This window comes from Dermacentor variabilis, unplaced genomic scaffold (assembly GCF_050947875.1).
Source record: "Dermacentor variabilis isolate Ectoservices unplaced genomic scaffold, ASM5094787v1 scaffold_19, whole genome shotgun sequence".
Classification (NCBI taxonomy): Eukaryota; Metazoa; Arthropoda; class Arachnida; order Ixodida; family Ixodidae; genus Dermacentor; species Dermacentor variabilis.
In genome coordinates this window covers 1,391,756-1,413,306 of record NW_027460357.1, presented here as the reverse complement: position 1 = coordinate 1,413,306, position 21,551 = coordinate 1,391,756, and the positions used below count along the sequence as shown (strand labels likewise).

The window sequence follows — 21,551 nt, the reverse complement described above, 5'->3', positions numbered from 1 at the left end:
CTGTTTAAGTTGCCAGGGGATAGAGTTTTGGTGCATGCACTAAGTGTACCTTTGTCAACATATAGCAACAGCAACACAATGGTTGAAATACGGGCTAACCAGGTCACAGGCAAGCATATGTGTGTGCAGCAATGTACTGACTAGCTCTGTTACTAGCTTGTGGAATAAAGTCACTTATTTTCTGGTCAATTAAATATTTAAGGCACATGATTATTCGGACTTTCAGGCAGTCCCTGTTGACTGTGTAAAGCCTTGTCCTTTAAAGTTAGTTCACTGGTTGTTTCAAGCCATGCCCAAGGCATACGAAACAAACTTGGCAAGAGAAAAGCTTCATATCTAGAAGCATCCAATCAATCAGGAGCTAGCACTTTGTTGCTAGCACTCTGTGGGTTCTCTTAGTTTGGACAGTTTTTAAGCCGTGTAGTAGCGTTTCAATCGGCCTACAGCACCGCTGAGAAAAAAAAATTATGCATGTAGATTTGCATGCAAATAAAGCCCGCTAGCGCACCCGGCCTGAGCATATGCATTCACCTGCTGCTCGCCGCTACCATCACCATCATGGCTCGCCAGCTCCAAAATATTGTCGCGGCTGCGACATGCATGCACATACATACACATGTACATGCAGTATACCACAACACATGAACTTCAAATGCTGGTTATGGGGGAGGCTACCCTCGGATACCAACTTTTTTGCTTATTGAGATATTTTAATGAAATTTTCAGGATAAACTCATAGCAAAAGCATTAGTAGAACTACAAAATTCCATGCAGTTATGCTTCTTGGTTCTTAAGTTACAGTAATATGTCAGAATGGTGCAAATGGTTTCCTCATTCCTGGCCTGGAGAATTTTCAAAAGGTGCTGCAACTGTGAAATTCACTATGATGATTCCCAGATGGATACCTCAGAGCAAGACAGCTTTTTTAAAATTTCCTTGCTGAAAAATTTTAGCAGACCATCGAATTTAGTGTTGGTGATTAAGATTTTTTTATCAATCAAATTTTTATTAAATATCACAAATCACAGACACAATATATATAAAAAAGGGCTTGTCTTGCTTTCAGAAATTTATTTAGATACACAATAAAAAAACTTCCGGAAATCTGATGAGCGGTTACAGAGATTTGGATGGAACAAGCAGCCTCACCAGCCAAAAAAAGTCATTTTGAAGAAATGAGCTTCGAAAGTTTAGAGCACATATATTGGTCTAAAATGACCCTGCAGCGTAACTGGAGATGTCCTTAGGCACTCTCTTCTTTTGCTGCCTTTCCACCTTCTCTTGTGATCGCTTCTTGGGCTTTTTCAAGTGCAGAGAATCTTTCTCAGCTGTCCGTTGAATGGCCAGGTGGCCTGGTGTTAGCCCCACTGATCAAAATGGCTCTTGGGTGGCCCTGTGGCAGCCAGCATCTTAAAATTGCCTGATGCAGTGCTGTCTCCACAGCAATCAGCCACGCACGCTGCTCTTTGGCCATCAGGGACCACAGCATGGAGTGAAATGATTCTGATGCATTCTGCGTCTTTGCTCCCAGGCAGCGCTGCATAAGAGAAGCCTGTGAGAGGCGCTCATAAACTGGTAGCAGTGCTTCTACAACATAGCCTGGAAGATTGTACCAATGCTTCGGAGGTGACACACCATCAGTCTTGCCGGCGTTATGATGACACCATGAGTCTGCGCCCTCAGGGCCCAAGTCATGGTGAGGATCCTCATCCGTCGATGTCACGTGGTGGTACGGTGCCATCACTGCACGCTGCATTGCAGCCACATCGTTGGAACTGTTTCATAGGGCCCAGTAATAATAGTCGGTCAACTTGTCGATGAGGGCCTTTGTCAGCCTGCCCTTCCCTCCTGAAGCCTTGTCACTTTTCTGCACAAGGTTGCGCAGTGCTGTCCCCATCCTCTTCTGGACATGGTTCAGGCATTCCTCTTTCGAAATGGGGACGAGTCCATAAACATTTTCTTGCACAAGGGCAGAGAAGGTGGCACTATCTCCGTCAGACACTAGTGTTGTGTAACAGAGGTTGTGCTTTGGTGCCAAACGTGAGAAAAGGATGACAGCTGCCTTAACCTCCATCCTCCCAGACTTAGAGTCAGTGTTTTTCTGGCACACATGATCCTCCTGCCAGCTTGCGTAGCCTGGGTCTCCAGGCTTTGGTCCTACTTGGCAACTAAGGCACTGGTTTGATAAAACAATGGTGTCCAAGATGAGGCCTGTATGATACTCAATTATTTCACCAACTCCAATTTTTCGCCTTCACTTGTAGCCATGGCAGCTTCAGGATCGCGCTCCATTGCTTGAAATTTTTGCTCCATCGATGACATAGCGCCAAGTGCTCGTTGCACAGCAGCGCATTTTTTATCCGCCGCCTCTTTCTCCTCATTATGCAAGAAAGGTGAGGCGTGCAGACAGGACACAAGAGAAGTGGACAACACGAACGCCGTCCACTTGTCTTGTGTCCCGTCTGCACGCCTCACCTTTGCATAATGAATCCTTACCAACTAGCTCAGATTTCTGTCGTTCTAAGCCTCTTTCTACTCACACGTCAGGAAACGTGTTTTCAAGTGCACAGTGGACGACGCGATCACACTGTTCGAGGCAGATGAAAGAGGATGTGGAAGCCGCTGTTGATGAGCACGAAACACCAGGTGCACTCGTCACGACAAATTCTTGCGCCGGTGGAGCAGGAGTCACGTTGCTAGAAGCGTCGACGCAACCACGCTTTTGCATAAATGAAGCAGAACCTGCCCCACAGGAACCATCGATGTGATCATCATCGGCAAGTAAGAGAACGGCGAGCTTCATAGAACGCTTCCTTGCACCAAAAGCGTGTAGCATCTAGAGTTTCTTTGGGCACGTCGTGGCCAACCGCACAACAATCAGCAGGCTGAATGCAACAACGGTTTCGTAAAGACGGTTGAAAATTGTCTCGTAAAGACGGTAAAAACTTGGAGAATATGCGAATGGCTGCAAAGATAGACGATGGCAAGCGGAACACACAAAGGGTGCCAGCGATAGAGGAGCCGAAGCAAAAGACGGCTGGACGCATTATGCAGGAGTCCACTACGTCATCGCACGCAGCAGCCAATGGGAGTCGCGGGCTCCCCCGCGTCCTTGAGGAGCGCCGCGCTTCGCCCAATCTCAACTTCGCGTCTCAGCCGCGGGAAACTTGAAACCTCTCGCGAGCCCTCCAATCATGAGCGATTTACGCCTCTCCCACGCTGCCGCAGGTGGCGGGAAAGAAAAAGCACAAGAATGCACGAACTAGGGTGGCTAGAAGGGGAGGTGTGAATACCGGTGGCGCTTTCCTTCGGGCGCGCGTGACCCCCTTGCGCACCGATGCCACCAGGGGGAACGTGGCGCTGCCGCTCGCGGCAGGGGACTCGTAGCCGTGCTGGCCTGCGCCTCCGCTGTCAGTTGGTCTCGGCGCCCCTTTTGGAGTGTTCCTCGCGACAATCCGTAATTCGAGGGCGAGATGCAGTCGGCAGCGAAAAAGAAGACTGAGCTTTGTGCCCGGTTGTGATACTGGGTGCAAGAAAACCTCAGAAAAGGTATCTCTTCCGTGCCCCTGCCTGCAAACAAGCATTTGCCAAACGGGATCGAGTGGTCCCAATGGTCAGGCCAGGCTCATTGAAGCTATGACGTCGAGGTTCCCTGCAGAAGTCATGAGGTTATTTTAACATAGTTTTTCTCCCAAAATGGTGCATGATTGTTCTCTTTGGTATTTCAGATGGGGCAGCAAGAAAGAGGCCACCCTTGATGAAACTCTTCCGTTTCTTGATGAATGGGAGGCTCACTCCAATGGGCTCGGCTTTCTTAGTAACAGTACTTCTGAGGGGCTGACGATGACCATCCATTCAACAAAACACCTTCTAAAGTACCTTACCGACAATGCTGACATCATGTACATGATGACTTCGAAACTGAGCCAAGACCGCCTAGAGCAATGTTTTGGCGTTGTGAGACAAGCGAGTGGGGCAAACAATCATCCTACCCCACCTCAATTCATTCTAGTCATAAGGTGTGTATACGTGCAAGCTTGGTAAATAGTACCAATGTTTTACAGAAGTTCGGCATGCTTAAGTAACAAATGTTGCTTGCGCACATCCAAGTGTCTTAGTTTCTAGAACCTCACAAGGAGCCCCAAGGACGGCAATGTGTCGTCGGATGTCCTTGTTGGAGAGGTGCTGGCTGAACAAGAAAGCCACAGTGAAGGCAGCGTGAAGGCTGTGCCAACAGATGCCGTGCAAGTGGCTGTGGACCACCAAAGTTATGTAGAGCACCGCAGCGACGCACGGCTTAAAGTTTATTACATTGCAGGTTATGGGGCGAGAAGGCGTGTTTTGCCCACACATTGTGAAGACTGCAAAGCAGCATGTCTTAGTGATAAAGGCAATATCCCCAGAGAACTTCCATCAGAGGCATCCAAAGAGTGGCACCTTGAGGGCCTTTTATATCCCTCAGAATCGTTCTATAAGCTGGACAATGCCCTTGAAAACAAACTCACTCGTTTATTCAGTATAACACCCGCCGTGGTTGCTCAGGTGTTGGGCTGCTGAGCACGAGGTCGTGGGATCGCATCCCGGCCACGGCGGCCGCATTTTGATGGGGCGAAATGCGAAAACACCCGTGTCCTTAGATCTAGGTGCACATTAAAGAATTCCAGGTGGTCAAAATTTCCGGAGCCCTCCACTACGGCGTGCCTCATAATCAGAAAATGGTTTTGGCACGTAGAACCCCATAATTTTTAATTCAGTGTAACACGCTGGCATGCCAAAGCTGTGGCCGAGATTTTGCAGTCAATTGGTTAAACATCAAAGATTGGTTGCCTAGACCATTCTGCTACCCTGACAGCCTCAGTTATACGTTTTTATTGCCTCACAAAGATTCACTTTTTGCTTAAAGGTGTCAATCAGCAGAGCAGTGAGAAGAAACGGAAAACACTGAAACCTTGTGTGTTGTAAATTTTTTTCCTCACTTGTAAATAAACGATTTCATGACCAGATCTGTTGCTTCACCGTCTGCAGTCATAGTAAATTGCTTATATGAGCGTCAAAATGACATGCTACAGGTCTGCAAGCGCAGACAAAAAGTGGTTTGTAAACACGTCCAGACGTTATCAGGTAATGTCTGCAGTTTACAGGTCTTACGGCACGCATAGGGTGATTGACTGCTAATCTCGAGGACGACGGTCGCATTTTCAGGGAGGCGATAAGCAAGGCGCCTGTGCGCCGTATGATGTCAAAAAAAAATTATGGGGTTTTACGTGCCAAAACCACTTTCTGATTATGAGGCACGCCGTAGTGGGGGACTCCGGAAATTTGGACCACCTGGGGTTCCTTAACGTGCACCTAAATCTAAGTACACGGGTGTTTTCGCATTTCGCCCCCATCGAAATGCGGCCGCCGTGGCCCGTATGATGTCAGTGCGCGTTAAAGAACCCGAAGTGGTCGAAATTATTTCGAAGCCCCCACTAGCCCCTAACACCCAAAGCCAGCTCACGAAATGCGCACAGACGAAACGCGTTTGAATCTCGATACAGTGCGAACTGGGCCCGTAAAATTTCGCAGGTGTAACGATGTGGGCTGACATAACATTGTTGCCATGATAAAGATTAATTCTTTGACGCTCGCAGAAAGCGCGCGATACCCCAAACGGGCTCACTTTCCCTTCGGTGGTAGAGATGCAGCCGACGCGAGGCTGGCGAGGCGCTCATTTCGGCTGCGTGCTTACCCCGCCTTAGTGTTCCTGTATATGCTCCCGCAGGGAGCAGAGTTGCGCATACCTTTTCCGGCGCCGCTCGCACCGCTATTGGCCGAGCGCGAAAATTGACGTCAAATGATCGGCGCCGCTGCGAAGCCAACTTTACGGGCGCATCGCCAACTCATGCGAATTTGTCGTTCCCGTCAGTGCCATCGCCACTGCAATCAGCGGACCGTCGATCGTGCGTTGAGAGGAGCAGCTGCGGGTTTCAGGTACGGTATTCGACGATGTGAAGTCAAGGACCTTGGTGAAGTGATACGAAACACATCGTACTGGCACTTGTATTCCAGTATGACGGGGTGCGGCGCACCACACTGCACAAACCGCACGGAAGTCAGCCATAGGAGTAAATGCTTCAGCCAAGCAAACTAGCTGGAGACACACTGATACTATAGTGAGAGTGTTGTTGCTAACAAGTCTGGGCTTCTTGAGTTTGAATGCACCCTTCAGAGTTTAAAATTGAAAAGAATAATATGTACCTCTCTCGTCAACCGCAATTTCTGAAGAGCTAGGACATCGTTGCAGAAAGCACACAAGGGAACAAGAATAAAACGGGTGCTAAGTTGGCATATGCATATTTAGCTCTCGAGCTGTGATAATTGTAATATATTCCTTCTCCGTGTGAAGTTTTGAGAACAGTAAAATTGATTCTAGTCAATTTATTGTCTTGAAGTGCACAGGCTTGTTTATTTTGTTAACTAATTGCTGCCATAGAAGCTAAACCGCAACTGTGCTTGTGAGCATCATGTATCGGCCAGTGCAACAAAAGCTTGTCGTTCATTTAAACACGCTAGAAAACTATGTTGTGCTTTGGTGAATGCTGTTTCCTGTGGGCGGGAGTGGAGTGAATGCACTGTTCAATGACGTAAAATTTCCTTGCCTCTGATGCGATAGGTCACAAAGCTTTGTAACCTGGCTTTTTGGCCAAAAGCTGCTTCAGTGATTTCATTGATTTGATACAGTGTCTTCAACTACTGGCTTTTTTCCGAGTGGTAAGAGATCAAGAAAAATGTGTTGTCAGATTACAGTCTGCACTGTGTGAATAATTACTCTGCAAGTTTGCCATCTTGATTTGATTAGTGCAATAAAAATAACCTACTCTTAATAGCTTGTTGCCTTTCCAGTTTCTTTGAATTCTGCCCCCAAGGTTCCAAGAACCAGCACACTTGGCCTGCTGCCAGCAGCCGTTCATGCATTCCCTTGTATGAAATAAATTTGATCTAGAAGCTCTTGCATCTTGAATCTTTTTCTACTTGCAGATTTGCTGCTACTATATAGCTGATTAGTCTGCGGTATGAATGAATCGTAAAAGCAAGCTTTGCTTAAAATGTGCGCATGTGAACATTTGAAATGCGCTTAAATCTTTGTCTGCACCACATGTATCGAAAACGTGCAGCTGTTGTGAACGATGGTTAGTGATAAATCACGCTCTGTTAACGGTCACTGACATAACTGCAGGCACGATAGCTCTCTTGGCGACGGTCATTATTCGGCTGGTTTCGGCAGCCAAAATGCGCTAAGTGTCCACCTTACGTGTGTGAAGTTTTAAACACTCTTTAAAACATTTCTTGCTTTCTGACAGTGATAAGACAACTTCATATGCATGCTGAAAATCATTGCACCGCGTTTTGTGGCAACGTACTGCGTGTTTGCGAGCGAACTTTGGAGCTGTTCGAGCCACGGGAGTATTTTATTTTGGGGAATGGAAGGCGGTCCTACCCCCTATTTGTGCGTTCATGTGTGTGTTTGTATATGCGTGTTTACATAGGTACATACAAAGTTTCGGTTGGTTGGAAGCCCACCCCCTACGACTGCACGAATGACTCGTTCGAGCGTAGCCTGTATTAAGAAGTGCCCTTTGCTAAGCGCCTGCGAACAATTGGCGCTTGTAGCTCGCGACCACTAGAGAAAAAGGCGGAACACCGCGCGGCATTTGGCTCCTGCGCGCACGAGGAGTGGCTTCGCTGCAGAGCTGGATCACGACAGCGGACCTATGCGCAACTCTGCTCCCTGCGGGAGCATATACAGGAACACTACCCCGCCTTGGTCAACAGCGCCGCCCCGCGGCAACGGTGCGCTGTGGGGTCACGTTTGCGCCGCCGGTATTCACACCTCCCCTTCTAGCCACCCTAGCACGAACAAAACAACACCAAAATGGCGGCGCCCGGGGGAGTGGTGGAGAAATGGCATTCACACCAAGTAGGGGTATTTTGAGCGCTCGCTTGCCACTAGAGGGCTGCCGCGGCTCGTTATGAACTTTATTTGAAATAGTTTTGCGATGGAATTAGACAATATTTACCGAAATGGTAGTCTAAAGACATACTGCCGGAATATGTGGTTTTCCAAAAGTAGACTTTTTCGCAATTTTTCGGTTTTCAAAGGCCGCGTCCCCCCCGCCCCCCCCTTTAACAGTCCAGTTGCAACCATCTAGTCTGTCTCAATCAGCACACAGCGACAGCAAGTGCATACCGGCTTTTCCCACTCATCAAGTTACTGAATTAATTTCTGTTGCTGGTCCAAATATCGTATTTACTCACGTAATGAACCCACCACCAACTTTGCTACTGTGCAGTCCCACGGTTGAACGACCGTGCGGCAGTTTTTTGGAGAGACTACAATCCTTGAATCTCGCACATGTGCTTAAAGCAAGGACCCTTTCCACCAGTGCCGGTGCAAAGGCTTCTTGCAGATTCGAGAGAGAAAGTAATGTAACTGACTCTCTGCTACATATGCAGTTTACATACTTTATGCTGACGTAATAGGAGAGCACGCACACGGGATGCGCGGCCGGGTACAGTGCACAGGAGAGTAAAAGTGAAGAAGGGGCGGCCGGCACTTGATCAGCATACTGGTCATGGTTGGGCATAGTGTCGAATTCGCATGTATGTGGCTTGCTACTCTGCCTGGCTTGGGTTTCGATGTGTGTGATGGGCCTTAAGTAGAGTTATACGCCTGCTGCGGGAAATAGAGTTTATCTGCTCACAAAACGGAAACGCTGATCAGACACCGATAAACTTTGATATGCCTATGTGCATGACGGTCGAGGAAAGACGCACACAGCATGTTTGTCGAAACAAATGTGCGTTTCAACATGATGCTTCCGATAGCGGCCACTGCAAGGACGAGCTAGGACGCGATTGGAGATCGCTGTTGGGAGCACGCGTTCAGTTTCACCGCGCATGATTGGCCTAGGCCGTGCCGACTTTGCAAAGCTGACGCATTGGTTCTTTGCTCTATAGTGGAACCACGATGTGGATGAAGCGGCCAGTGGCCTGAACGGCAGGTCTGGTGGTTCCGATGCTGAGTGAAGTTATGGTTTGCAAATGGTATACATGTATTTTTACTGCAAAGATAAAATTATTTTATGCATGTTCCAAATCATTACCATCCTACTTTTTAATTTTTGTTGTTTCAGAAATGTCTCCATGAAATTTGCCCTGCATAATGAATGCACCTCCAACTTTGCTTCAGTGTACTGGGAAAAAAGTGTGTTTATTATGTGAGTATATATGGTAATCAGCAAGTCTGTCTTCTACACTTTGTCTGTGACAAGTGCTGCGTATGTGTGCAATTTTCAGGGTCTGAGAAACCAACAGGCAATCCAATTCTTAAAAATTATAGGGCATTGTCCCTCTTTCTTTTACAACGGCTTCCTCTGTTCAAAGCCGCTCACCTTGTCGTGCTTCTTGAGGATCTTTCGGAAGCCGGTGAAGTTGAGGTTCTGGTAGTTCTGCAGGAGGATGAGGCTGAGGTAGAACTCACTGAAGGCCAGCTTCAGGTCATGAATCTTGCGTGTGTGGATCTTAACTTCCTGTGCCTGCCGGTCGAAGGCCCGCATCAGACCCAGTCGGCCCCCTCCTGCGGCAGCCACATTGCTATTCAGCCGATGCGACTCCAGCTTGCTGATGTAGTTGTTCAGCTCGGACTTGAGGTTGCTGAACTTTCGCGTCGCCTCTGCTAGTTTTTCTGCACCAGTAAAAGCACAACAGCTTGCTTGCAAGGAAGAAGTCTTTCAGATAAGCAGAATCTTACCAACAAGAAAAGACAGCATTACAGAGCTCGTGATTATACAAAATAACAATATACAGCAGGTTTCCTTAACATATATAAAACTGCTTGTAATTGTACACTGCTAGGAAACCTTTCACAAAACTTAAATTGTCAGTAATTGTCATAATGCCTGAGCGATGCTTAAAAACTAAATTAAAATTAATCCCAAAGCAATTCACTGGGTATGGCTGCAAATTAGTTTCAATCATGCCTTGTACATGAGTGCTTTCCACCCCTATCACTGAGACATTGTGATTAGCAGCAGGGTGCCATAGCCAAGGCGAGTGTGTGGGACATCGTCGGTTCCTGCTTACAGTCGAACCCACTTATAAGAATATTCAAGTGCCACGAAAATTCCACTGTTATAACTGATAATTATTATAACCGGGTTGGACGAAAAAAAATCAAGGTGGGAGGATGGCAGAGCTGTTGCGAGAAAAACTATAATGGCAGGGAGGCCCAGTGCCCCTCCCCACCACCCTCCTCCATCCGGCTGCTGATTCTGTTAACTCTTATAACTGCTTTACTCTGCTTTCTGCATACTCTTGATTGTGTGTAACAAGCTGCAGCTGTCGCCATTCAGGAATGGCACTGCTATAACAACTGCAAAGCGGGGTCACGGGTGGCAAGTGACAAGGCAAGTGACGGGAGAGATGCGCACGAGGCTGGTGATGCAGAGAAGGCTGGAAACAGCACACGGCAGTGTGCCGGAGCTCGTATTTCTCTTTCTTTTCTTCTTTTCAAGAATTTCGCATTCCAATATCTTTTGGCACAGACATCCAGTAGCCAGGCTTCATTATTATAACCGATAATGTGGCATGGGGGCATTGTAGTAAGCGGGTTACTTCACCATAGAAAACATACAGAAGTTGACAGTGCAGCAGCTTCTCATTGTTATAACCGATATTGATGCGTGTTTCTATGCAGAAGACAACGACGATGGGGGCATTAACTGACTCCGTCTAGTGGGTGGCTGAGATTGGGCGAGGACAAAGAAGACGTGCCTCTGTTTGTTTTGTTTTTGAACGGGTTGTCCTGTTGTTCTTGAACAATGTCACCTTGTCTCCTTTCTGCGTTGTACCGCGACACTGGTGGAGGTGCGGGGTACTGAGCTCGCCTGATGCTCCGGAGTCCTTCTGGGAGTCGTTCATCTAGCCTGGACTAATTGTCACCAGTTAAGACACCCGTGCATCGCTTTAGTCGTCGACTGCTAGGCCTTGCCCCGGAGTTCTCCGCTCTTCAACCACCTCCCTCCGGGAGCTGCACACATCTCACAATGGCCGAAACAAGCCCACTGCAAGCACCCCAAAGCAGCCGGTTTCCCAGTCCACAACAGGTAACCGTTCTGCATCTGCTGGTTCCCGATCGCTATCGCCGTGCAGTCTTCGATGACATCGAAGACTGGCTTGACAAGTATGAACGCGTCGCACAGATTAACCAGTGGATTGAGCAGCAAAAGCTCCCCCACGTCTATTTCGCCCTTGACGACAGTGGCCGTACTTGGTATGAGAACCGTGAAGCTAGCCTAACGACATGGAATGACTTTCGGCAGAAGATCACAGACACTTTTGCAAGTGCTGACCGATGCGACCGCACCCAGAAGATGATGGAGCTACAGGTGCAACAACCTAATGAGTCGGTCACAATGTTCACCGAGGACATGGTCCGCCTTTTTTGTAGAGCCGACCCGAACATGACCGAAGATATGAAGTTGCGCTACCTCATGCGAGGTGTGAAACAGCAGTTGTTCACCGGGCTTGTGCGGAATCCACCAGTCGCCGTGGCTGACTTTATCAAAGAGGCTACGGCTATTGAGCGGGCTCTTCATCAACGGTGAAGGCAGTACGATCGACTGTCCACCAGCACTACAATCAATGCCACCGCAGGGACTGCCGAGTATTAGAACCCCTTGTGTGAATTAATCAGAGAGCTTGTCAGAGAGGAAGTGCAAAAGATTCTGACACCGACATTGGATAGACCCGTAGCATCAATCACCGAAGTAGTCCACGACGAAATCAGGCAGGCGTTCCCAGCAGCCGATCTTCAAGACCACCAGCATCCCATGAGTTACGCCGCTGCTGTCAGATGTCCGCCACCCGTCACAACCACACCGCCATACCACCAGCCTCCGACAGCTAGCTGCTCCATGGTCGCCGCTGCAAGAGGAGGCTTCGAGGCGCGCACCCGTTATGCCGCTACAGTCACACCACCAGCCGTCGTTCGCCACGCCTTGGTCAATGCCGCAAAACGATGCTACGGGACGGCCACAATTTCAGAGAACCGATGTACAGTGCACCGAAGATAGGCGACCACTCCGTTTTCACTGTGGAGGCGCCGGCCATATTTTGCGTCATTGCTGGCATCGCGACACATCGTCCGTGGTCCTACGGTCAATGTGCAAATGACGATTCCATGCTACGCCGCAACGACGCTACTTTTAGGGAACCTCCAATAGCGCACCCGAATGACGAATCCGTGCCCAACGATAGGTCCGATTTCGCCCGTCTGTCGCGTTCTCCAACCCCTCCACGTCAGATGGCTTCACCTACTGGATGTACTTTTGCTGACCTCCGAGGACGAAGGTCGCCCAGCCCACGCCGGGAAAACTGAAGGCGCGACCTCGGGGGGTAAGGTTACAGGCCTGCCGCAAGAAAATAAAAAGCCCCCAACACTCACGCTGCAGAACGCTGTGAAGCCGATAAACACCGAAGAAATTGTAAGCGCCGACATTGATGTTTTGGTGGACAGACAGCCAGTGATAGCGCAAGTCGACACTGGTGCCGACTTCTCAATAATGAGTCAGGAACTAGTCTTCCGCCTGAAGAAAGTAAAGACGCCATGGACGGGACCTCACATAAGGACGGCAGGTGGTCAATTACTGATGCCTACTGGAATATGTACTTCTAGAATTGATATCGGGGATTCTTCTTTCGTGGCTGCTTTCATCGTTCTTCCTGTGTGATGTAAAGATTTGATTACTGGAATAGATTTCCTGAAAGAATATGGCGCCGTAATTAACATCCCAGGTGATATGGTGACGTTTTATAAGAGCCCTGGTTTAGAACATTGCTTATCGCCGCAGCACCACTCCTTTTGTCTAACAGAAGACGACGTTGTCATCCCACCTCGATCATGTACCCTTGTTTCGGTAGCATGTGGCGTATTGTTTCATTGCAAAGGCGTTGCCGATCAAATAACCACGTTGTATCTCACGGTATCTCGGTCGCACGAAGAATCGTAAATGTCACCGACGGGTGCACAAACCTGTTGCTCACAAATTTTAGCACAGAGCGACGGCACCTTTCAAAGGGCACGGCTGTGGCTTATTTTGATGGTGTTGCGGATGTTCGCAGCTGCTATTCACTACACAAAGAAGCGCCTACGCAAGACCCAGCTCCTGTACTTGACGTCAGCACTGCTTTGTCGCCGCACGAACGAGAACGGCTTCTTACACTACTGGCCAAATTCAACGACTGCTTTGCGTCGATGTCCAGGGTGGGTCGGACATCTCTAACAAAGCATCAAATAATTACAGAGGATACGGCAAGACCAATTCACCAAAATCCTTATCATGTTGCTACCAGAGAATGTGAAGCCATACAACAAGTAAGAAAAATGCTTGAAGACAACGTGATTCAACCATCAATGAGTCCCTGGGCATCTCCTGTAGTTCTAATCAAGAAAAAAGACAGCTTGCGTTTCTGTGTCGACTACCGAAAACTAAATCAGGTGACAAAGAAAGACATGTACCCGCTTTCCCATATAGACGATTCACTCGACAGGCTTCGACATGCACATTACTTCTCTTCAATGGACTTAAAAAGCTGAGATTGGCAAATTGAGGTAGACCCGAGAGACCATGAGAAAACAGCTTTTGTGACACCAGACAGCCTATACAAATTTAAGGTCTTGCCATTTGACTTGTCCTCTGCCCTGCTACGTTCCAGCACCTCATGGACACTGCTTTCAGGCCTGAAATGAAAAACCTGCTTAGTGTACCTCGACGACATCATCGTGTTCTCCGCAACATTTGAAGAACACCTCGAACGGCTTAAAGCAGTTCTGCAGTCCATCCAGTCTGCCGGCCTTACCCTGAAACCGGAGAAGTGCCACTTTGGCTTTGTGGAATTACAGTTTCTTGGTCATGTCAGCCACGCAGGTGTCCGCCCAGATCCTGAAAAAATTGCAGCCGTTTCACAGTTTCCCGTACCATCATATAAAAAGGCTGCCGGGCGCTTTCTGGGCCTCTGTGCCTATTACCGGCGGTTTATTGCGGACTTTGCTCCCATTGCGTCGTTGTTCACTCGCCTGACGAGAGACGACGTTGCTTTTGTATGGGGTGACGAAGAACAAGGTGCATTCAACGACCTGCAGCAATGTCTCCAGGCACCTCCAGTGCTTGCTCACTTTGATGAGACCTCTCCTACATTGCTCCACACTGATGCCAGCAATGTTGGCTTGGGAGCTGTTCTTGTGCAGCGGCAGGAGGACACAGAAAGAGTGCTTGCCTATGCAAGTAGAACACCCTCATGCACAGAGGCTAATTACTCCGCAACTGAGAAAGAATGCCTCGCCGTGGTATGGGCGGTTATGAAATTTCGCCCATATTTGTATGGCCGCCACTTCACAGTTATCAGCGACCACCATTCACTCTGTTGGTTGACAAACCTTAAAGATCCTTCTGGACGACTGGCGCGTTGGAGTCTAAGGCTGCAAGAGTTTGACATGACTGTCATGTACATGTCAGGGAAACGGCATACGGATGCTGACTGCCTGTCTCGGTCGCTGATAGAGTCACCTGCTCCACCCAAGAAAGAAGACTTAGCATTTCTTTGTTCTGGACACATCCGCCATCACGCAACAACAGAACGACCCTGAGTTGCTTGAACTCATCAATTACTTAGAGGGAAGATCTGCGAAACCCCCTAGAGTTTTTGCAAGAGGACTGTTGTTATTTTGTTTGCGAGCCAAAGTCCTTTACTAAAGAAACTTTTCTTCGACCGGGTCCCCCTATCTTCTCGTCATTCCTGCAGCTCTTCATACGGAAGTACTTCAAGCCTGTCACAATGAGGTGACTTCTGGTTACTTAGGCTACACAAGAACGTTGGCCAGAGTGCAGCAAGGGTACTACTGACCGAGACTTACCACCGCAGTGAAACATCACGTTCGCACTTGCCTCGACTGCCAGAGGCACAAGTCGCCTCCGTCAAAACCAGCCGGCCTCCTACAGCCCCTCCAGGTTCCTCGAAGACAATTTGATCAAATCAGAACGGATATTTTGGGCCCACTTCCTACTTCTACTGCAGGCAATCGCTTTGTTATCGTCACAACCGACTATCTCACAAGTTATGCTGAAACAACGGACGCCGATGTGTTTACACAATGTGCAGAAGAGGCTCGGCAACTCGCGCGCTTGCGGATCTGCCGGCAGCAAGACTACAACGTGGGCCGCTATGATCTTCACCGTAGAATAGTAAGCTATGAAGTCGGAGACAGAGTGTGGGTTTGGACACCCATACGGAAACGAGGCCTCTCCAAGAAACTGTTAAGGTGATACTTCAGACCTTATCTGGTATTGCGGCACCTCAGTGATGTCACGTACGAGGTCGTTCCCGATAGTCCCAATTGTACGCAGCGATGCACATACTGTCCTGAACTTGTGCATGTTGTCCGCATGAAGCCGTGAGCGAATAACTATGCCAGAGATCCTTACTTCCGTGAGTGACATCTCTGGTTTAGCATCGGGGTGATGCTCTTTTAGGGAGGGACAAATGACGCATGTATTCTGTGCAGAAAACAACGACGATGGGGGCATTAACGGACTCCGTCTAGTGGGTGGCTGAGATTTGGTGAGGACGAAGAAGACATGCCTCTGTTCTGTTTTGTTTTTGAACAGGTTGTCCTGCTGTTCTTGAACAATGTCTCCGTCTGTTCTCCGCATTGTACCGCAACAACATATTGTTAAAACTAATACGATTATAAGTGGGTTCAACTGTATCATTAAAAATGCACCAACTGAGACAGCATGACAGCAAAGAAGACACCCTTGTCTTCCTAGCTATAGCCTCATTTACGCAAGTCTGTTAGGTTGATGGTTCCATTCCAGAGATGCACTGTACTTACTTGCGAAAGGCCTGCACCTTTATAAAAAAAAAACACTTTTACCGGGTGTGGACCTTACATGAGGCAGACTTGTGGCTACTCACTGAAACCTCAAACTGCACTCTGGCTTCTATGCAAAATGACGCAACCATACGCGACAGACTCCTCAACAGATTTTTTTACTATGGACAATGCCATGAAAAACAACGAAAATCAATTAATTTTTTACAGCACTAGCATAACGAGAAATTCGGTCACAGACTGTTGTTCAGTGCTGTGCTCACTTAAAATAAAATTTACTTGAATTTTCATGGCTGAGGCCGTGGGTGCATTTCACGTTCCGTTCACCCATCACGCAACTCATCACTAACACCATAGACACAGGTAAGGCTTAGTGAACTTTCGAAGTGTTAATGAGTCAAAGTGCTTCCTGCCAATTTCCTTAACCAGTGAATGGGAGATCTCCTTAGGCTTCCCAGCTCTACCAATACCGAGGTTCCTCCCCACCATAATATTTCTTCCCCTCCAATTCCTTAGCTCTGTGCACTGCTCTTCCAACCTCTGCACATGCTTTTCTCTCCAACTGACAGAAACTAAGACAAGTGACAGCCTCTGAAGCTGATTTCAGGCCCTCTAAATGAGCCACAAGCATTGCAAAATTTGCAGTATTTTATGTGGTGTTGGAATAAATAAGAAGATATGACATGCTTATATGCGCACAAGTTGAGTGGTTCCTCTTGTTCCATAATGTACTATACTCGCAGAATGAAACACATCCATTTATGTCTAACCAATAAGCTGTGGGGATCGAGGTGCCTTCCCACACCTTGTCCCCCAGCTCGTGCATTGTGCTTAGCTTGATCTCCGTAAACCGCTGCTGTAACGGCAATGTGGCAGACACGGCTAGCGCGCCGGAGTAAATTTCCCGTGCAAACCATGCTTCTCTCTCCCCGGCTCGTATCGCTGTGCGAGCAAGTGTCACCGGGACGCCCCTGATTGGCCTCTCAAGTGGGGGCCCCCGGGGCATGCTCTCCATCCGATCACGGCAGATGCTCACAGGCCCGTAACGAGTTTGCCACGTGAGACCTCTGACTCCTCGTTCTCGTGCTTGGTGGACCACTTACCGGTTAACCCTAGCGCAGCAGGTGCGCGTACTCGATTGGTCTTGCGGTGAGCCTTTGCCCATAAGCACTGTGACTTGAAAGAGCATAGGTTAGGGCGTGTTGGTATTCCATAGCTGTCTCACTGTGCTGTATCTGGGGTGAATAAACCAGCATTTGTTGGCTATCTGACTCTGGAGCCTTCCCTGCACTGTGTCGGAGAGTCGACGAACCCTGCCGTAGCACCTTTTTGTGTTGCGGAGTGGAGGAGCGTCATGCCCTTTCCTGACCATCACTCGTAGGGTGAGCCGTGTGCAAACCCATCTCCACATAACTGGCACCTAAATCGGTTTCGGCATGGCATAAGAGCAGGCCCCTTCATCGCCCTCATTCCTACTTGATCCCTTGGCTATGGACTTAACGTACTTTGACACGGATGACACTGACAGCATGAAGTACGTTTGCCTCAGCAACCCTCTGCTTTCTGCCACCGGGAGCGATCCCTAATGTGGACAGCCCCTTGGTGATGTCGACTGCTCGGATGTGTACCCTAGTCGTAGCCATGCCAGTTTTGGGTTTCCTCAACAGTTTAAGAGGAGCGCGGAGCAGGTGCATACTACCCCCTCCGACTGTTCTTCCCGCTCGCTGGTCCCTTTTCGTCCCGAGCACAGGTGAGTACCTCATGTGCCGTATCAGAGGCACCCCTCTTAGGTGTTGGCACAAACTTGCTCGCCGGCCTCTCTTTCTCGGATGAATTCGCCATGGAGCAGACTCCCCGCTCTGCGTAGGCGCGAGTTCACCCGCTGGCCCCTCTTTGTCCCGAACGAAGTTCGATGTCCGGTGCGCCGCAGCGGAGCCTCCCTGCCTCTCTGTCGGTGCATAATCAGGGTGTCTACCAAGTTGACATTTCCAAATTCCTTGAGCTTTCCAGGTTTTTCCCTGAGTGCCTTTGCAAAATTCCCTGAGTGATGCAGAACTATGTGTTATGTCAAGACAGGCTGAAGCCATATAGCCCGATGCTATCACTGTCTAGTAAGCAAATGAAAAAAATTAAAGAAAAACCAACTTAATCCAATTTGAATACTAAAGCGGAGTGTTCATGTTATTCAAAAAGATAATAGAAGGGAGGGGTTAGTAAAATGCACAGCAAATAAAATATCTTCGAAAAAATTGCAAATCGAGTTGGACATTCTCAAGTACGAATAAAAAGGAGATGCATACAGGAGCAAATATTTTCGAATATGAGCTATTTCTATCAACTGATGGCAAGCTCGTTGGTATGAGGTCCGAACTTTGTCAGAAGTGAGATTCTCTTTCAATCACCGGTGTGTCGACCTCAACTGTCCTGACATACTCTCAGCCCGCGCACAACACCTCAGTGTTGCGTTTCATTGCTTTAAAGAGTTTAGTTTGGTCTGGATCAGGAACACCTGCATCTCGGCGTCAGACAACACTGGGTTTAGCTCAAGCTCCTTGAAAGAAGCGGTGGCACACTCCCTTGCCTGTTCATTCATCAATGCATAGGTTCTTTCTGTTCTTGTCCTCCTTCCGTCACTCGTTCGCCCCACGGACCATTTGAAGCATCTTCTTGGTCAGTTGCACAGTTTACGTCAGATTTCTCGAACCCCCTACAAGCCGCGAAAATGTCCGAAAAATCGGCCAGTTGGAAAAAAATAAATGCATGTCATTTCCTGTATTTAAGGGCTTAAACCGCCACAGGCACATTCCAAAACGCTCTGAAGGCCTGTCGGTACACGTATTAGGCATATCGGTGCTCGTACTGTGGCAGGAAATACCGGGTGCACGCGAATATAATTAAAGAATACATACTGTGTCCCATGGCAATAGCCCCTCCCCACGCTTGTTATGCTTCCCTGCGATACTCGTGTGTATGCTTCACCAAGTAACATTTCTGTTCGAAGGCAAAGCTGACTTTCGGGAACCGGCATTATGCAACACACCATGCTTTCCAAGCTTCTAAGCCAATTGCGAGGACCAAAAAGGCGATCTCCGTGCCATTGCTAACAGCAACGAATTATTTCAATAAAACACACGGCACCCAACGGCAAGAAGCATCATAGCGAACGTCAAAACAGCTAGGCCTAGCGTTGCCGCAGTGGTGGCTACAGCTGCCAGCGGATCTGCGTGCGAGAGTGCCGGTTCAAGGCATCGAGATAATCAAAATGGCAGCGGTGGTGGCTTTGATTAATGCCGTTTCGGACCTGCGGTCATGGCAAAACCCCTGGAAAATCGGACGGCGAAGAGTTCTTATGTCCAAAATTTCAGACGTTCTGATACATTGACTCTATGGGTACGTGGTGGTGCGCAAAGCCGCCCAAATTATCAGTAATCCGGAAAGTCGGTCGTTGACTGTACACTGGCAACTCCTCCAAAAGACGACAGGCCGTCAAAGACGATCATTACGATTTGTCCGTTACTCGAGCCAGCATTACCGCGACTTGCGACCCTTTCAATAAAATCACAGCTAATTTTCCCTGAAAGAGGCACAAATTCCCTGAATTTTCCCTGACTTCTTCCAGACTACTAAAAATCCCTGATAATTCCCGGTTTTCCCGGTTGGTAGACACCCTGATAATTGCTCGCTGTTGGTGCATAATTGCTCGCTGGCCTCTCCTTGTCCCGAGCGCAGGTAATGTCGAGCGCGAGCCACACCGCTCAGCCGACAGCATCGCAGCGTTTTGAAGCTACCACTTACCTCATGCGCAGCTGGGTGGCATTTTTGACGCGCGTGAGCCTCCCCGCTCCGCTGTCAATCCGTTCGCCAGTCGTGCGAGGCCACTTGCACCTGTCGGAGCGGCAACCGAGCTCTCCTCAATGCCGTTTACTAGCCCCTCAGGGTCGGGCGGGCATTTGGGAGAACAGGTGCACGTTGGCCCTTCACAGGCCGCCACGCCTGGCCCAGAGCAAACGCCGCTGCACACCGTAGCCGCAAAGCTTCTCCAAGTCCTGATGGAAGCGGCGCGCTCGCAGCCTAGTGCTCTAAAGGCAGACCTCCAGTCCCCTCAGCCAGGCATGCCAAGTGGCCTACGGGCACCTCTCCCAGAGTACGGCGGTTATTCGGACCGCATGGAGAGCTACGGAGAACTTTGAGGCACTGCACCGCCATCAACACGCAATGCGGCTGGACGATAGCATGTTGCTAGGCACTGTATTGCCTGTCTCACTAACAACCCACGCGGCACAGCGGTACCGACTTGTCGGCCCCCAAGCTCATTCGATGGAGGAGTTTAGGACACCTTTCCGCTGCAAATTTCTCCCTCCTGAATATGAGCACCGCATGTGTCGCAAAGCTAGAGCTTCGCACCCAACGCATCGACGAATCTCTGCTCGAGTATTTCAGGGCTATGCAGGAGCTCTATCTTCTTGCCGACCCTTTGGCATCTGACACCGAGAAGGTGGAGCGGGCTATTCTTCAAGCCCATCCAACCTTCGCCACTTACCTTCGGAGAGCCCATTATTTAGACCTAAATGAATTGGCCTCCGATGCGAAGCAGATTCAGGGCGACATACTGGCAGCAAGAGCCTACTACCCGCCATCATCGCCGCTCGCTGTCATTGCCACTTGCCACTCTCAAGCCTCGTTGTGCATGGGCTGGTGGTGACAAGTCATCTCGTAACTCCCCGAAATACGAGGCGGCCTCCGCCACAAGAGAACACCAAGATGCACATGACTTTTCCGACCGCGCTGATACTCGCATACTGACCCATACTCGCATGCCAGGCGCGCTGTTCTGCCCCGCATGTCCAACGAGTATGCAAATCACGTGCCCTGGCACACGAGGGGAAATCCGATCGCGGTGCCCCTTTGGCTAGCGAATGGAAGCTACCTAGCACTCGAGACGCACCCAGGCCTCCTCAGTCAGATCGAGGCGTTGTCTGCTACCATTATCATGAACACGGCCATACTGCCCGAACACACAAAGTGCACCGTCTGACGCAAGAGCCTCCTCACCCATCTGGAAACGACGTGAGCCGCCGGTGAGTTTCCCCTCGCCGGCGACAACAGCAGGAGCACATGGTAGTGAAACGCAACCTCTATTTCCAATGGTGTGTCGCACTGGAACTGACCCTTCCCCCCGTCGGCGCCTTTTATCGCCCTTACGATCGCTGGTCGACAGTTTGCGGCGCTGCTGGATAGCGGGGCTTCGGTCTCACTGTTCGGTGAGGAGGTTATGGCTAAATTGCACCGGCGTTCTGTCCGCATTAGAGCCTGGGACACCGCCTTCCACCTCACGAGCGGCACGGCTACATCATGCGGCTCTGTGCGGTTGGTTGTGCGCTGGGAGAATAGCGTGCACCATCAGTGCTTTGTGCATCTCCCGGGTCTTTCCATGCCCGTGATTCTCGGACGCGACTTTCTCACATGCACGGATATTGTGATTGACGTCACAAGTGGAGGCTACAGGGTAGGGCCTTCTGACCCCCTGCAACCCTTTACTACACTTTCGCTGGCCGCGGCGGCCCATCAGACGCCGGATTCCACGCGAAAGCAGGAGGAGAGGAGACCTAGCGATGAC

At 49.3% G+C, this 21,551-nt stretch overlaps 1 protein-coding gene across 4 annotated transcripts in view; it reads right to left on the bottom strand.

Moving 5' to 3' along the window:
- The window catches only part of LOC142568471 (solute carrier family 53 member 1), a 345,150-nt gene that overhangs the window by 250,594 nt on the left and 73,005 nt on the right, over positions 1–21,551 (bottom strand). For all 4 annotated transcript variants that reach the window (XM_075678397.1, XM_075678395.1, XM_075678398.1 and 1 more), the window contains exon 4: positions 9,435–9,727. In XM_075678397.1, the coding sequence (XP_075534512.1) occupies positions 9,435–9,727 (293 nt within the window). The remainder of the gene's footprint in view (positions 1–9,434; positions 9,728–21,551) is intronic.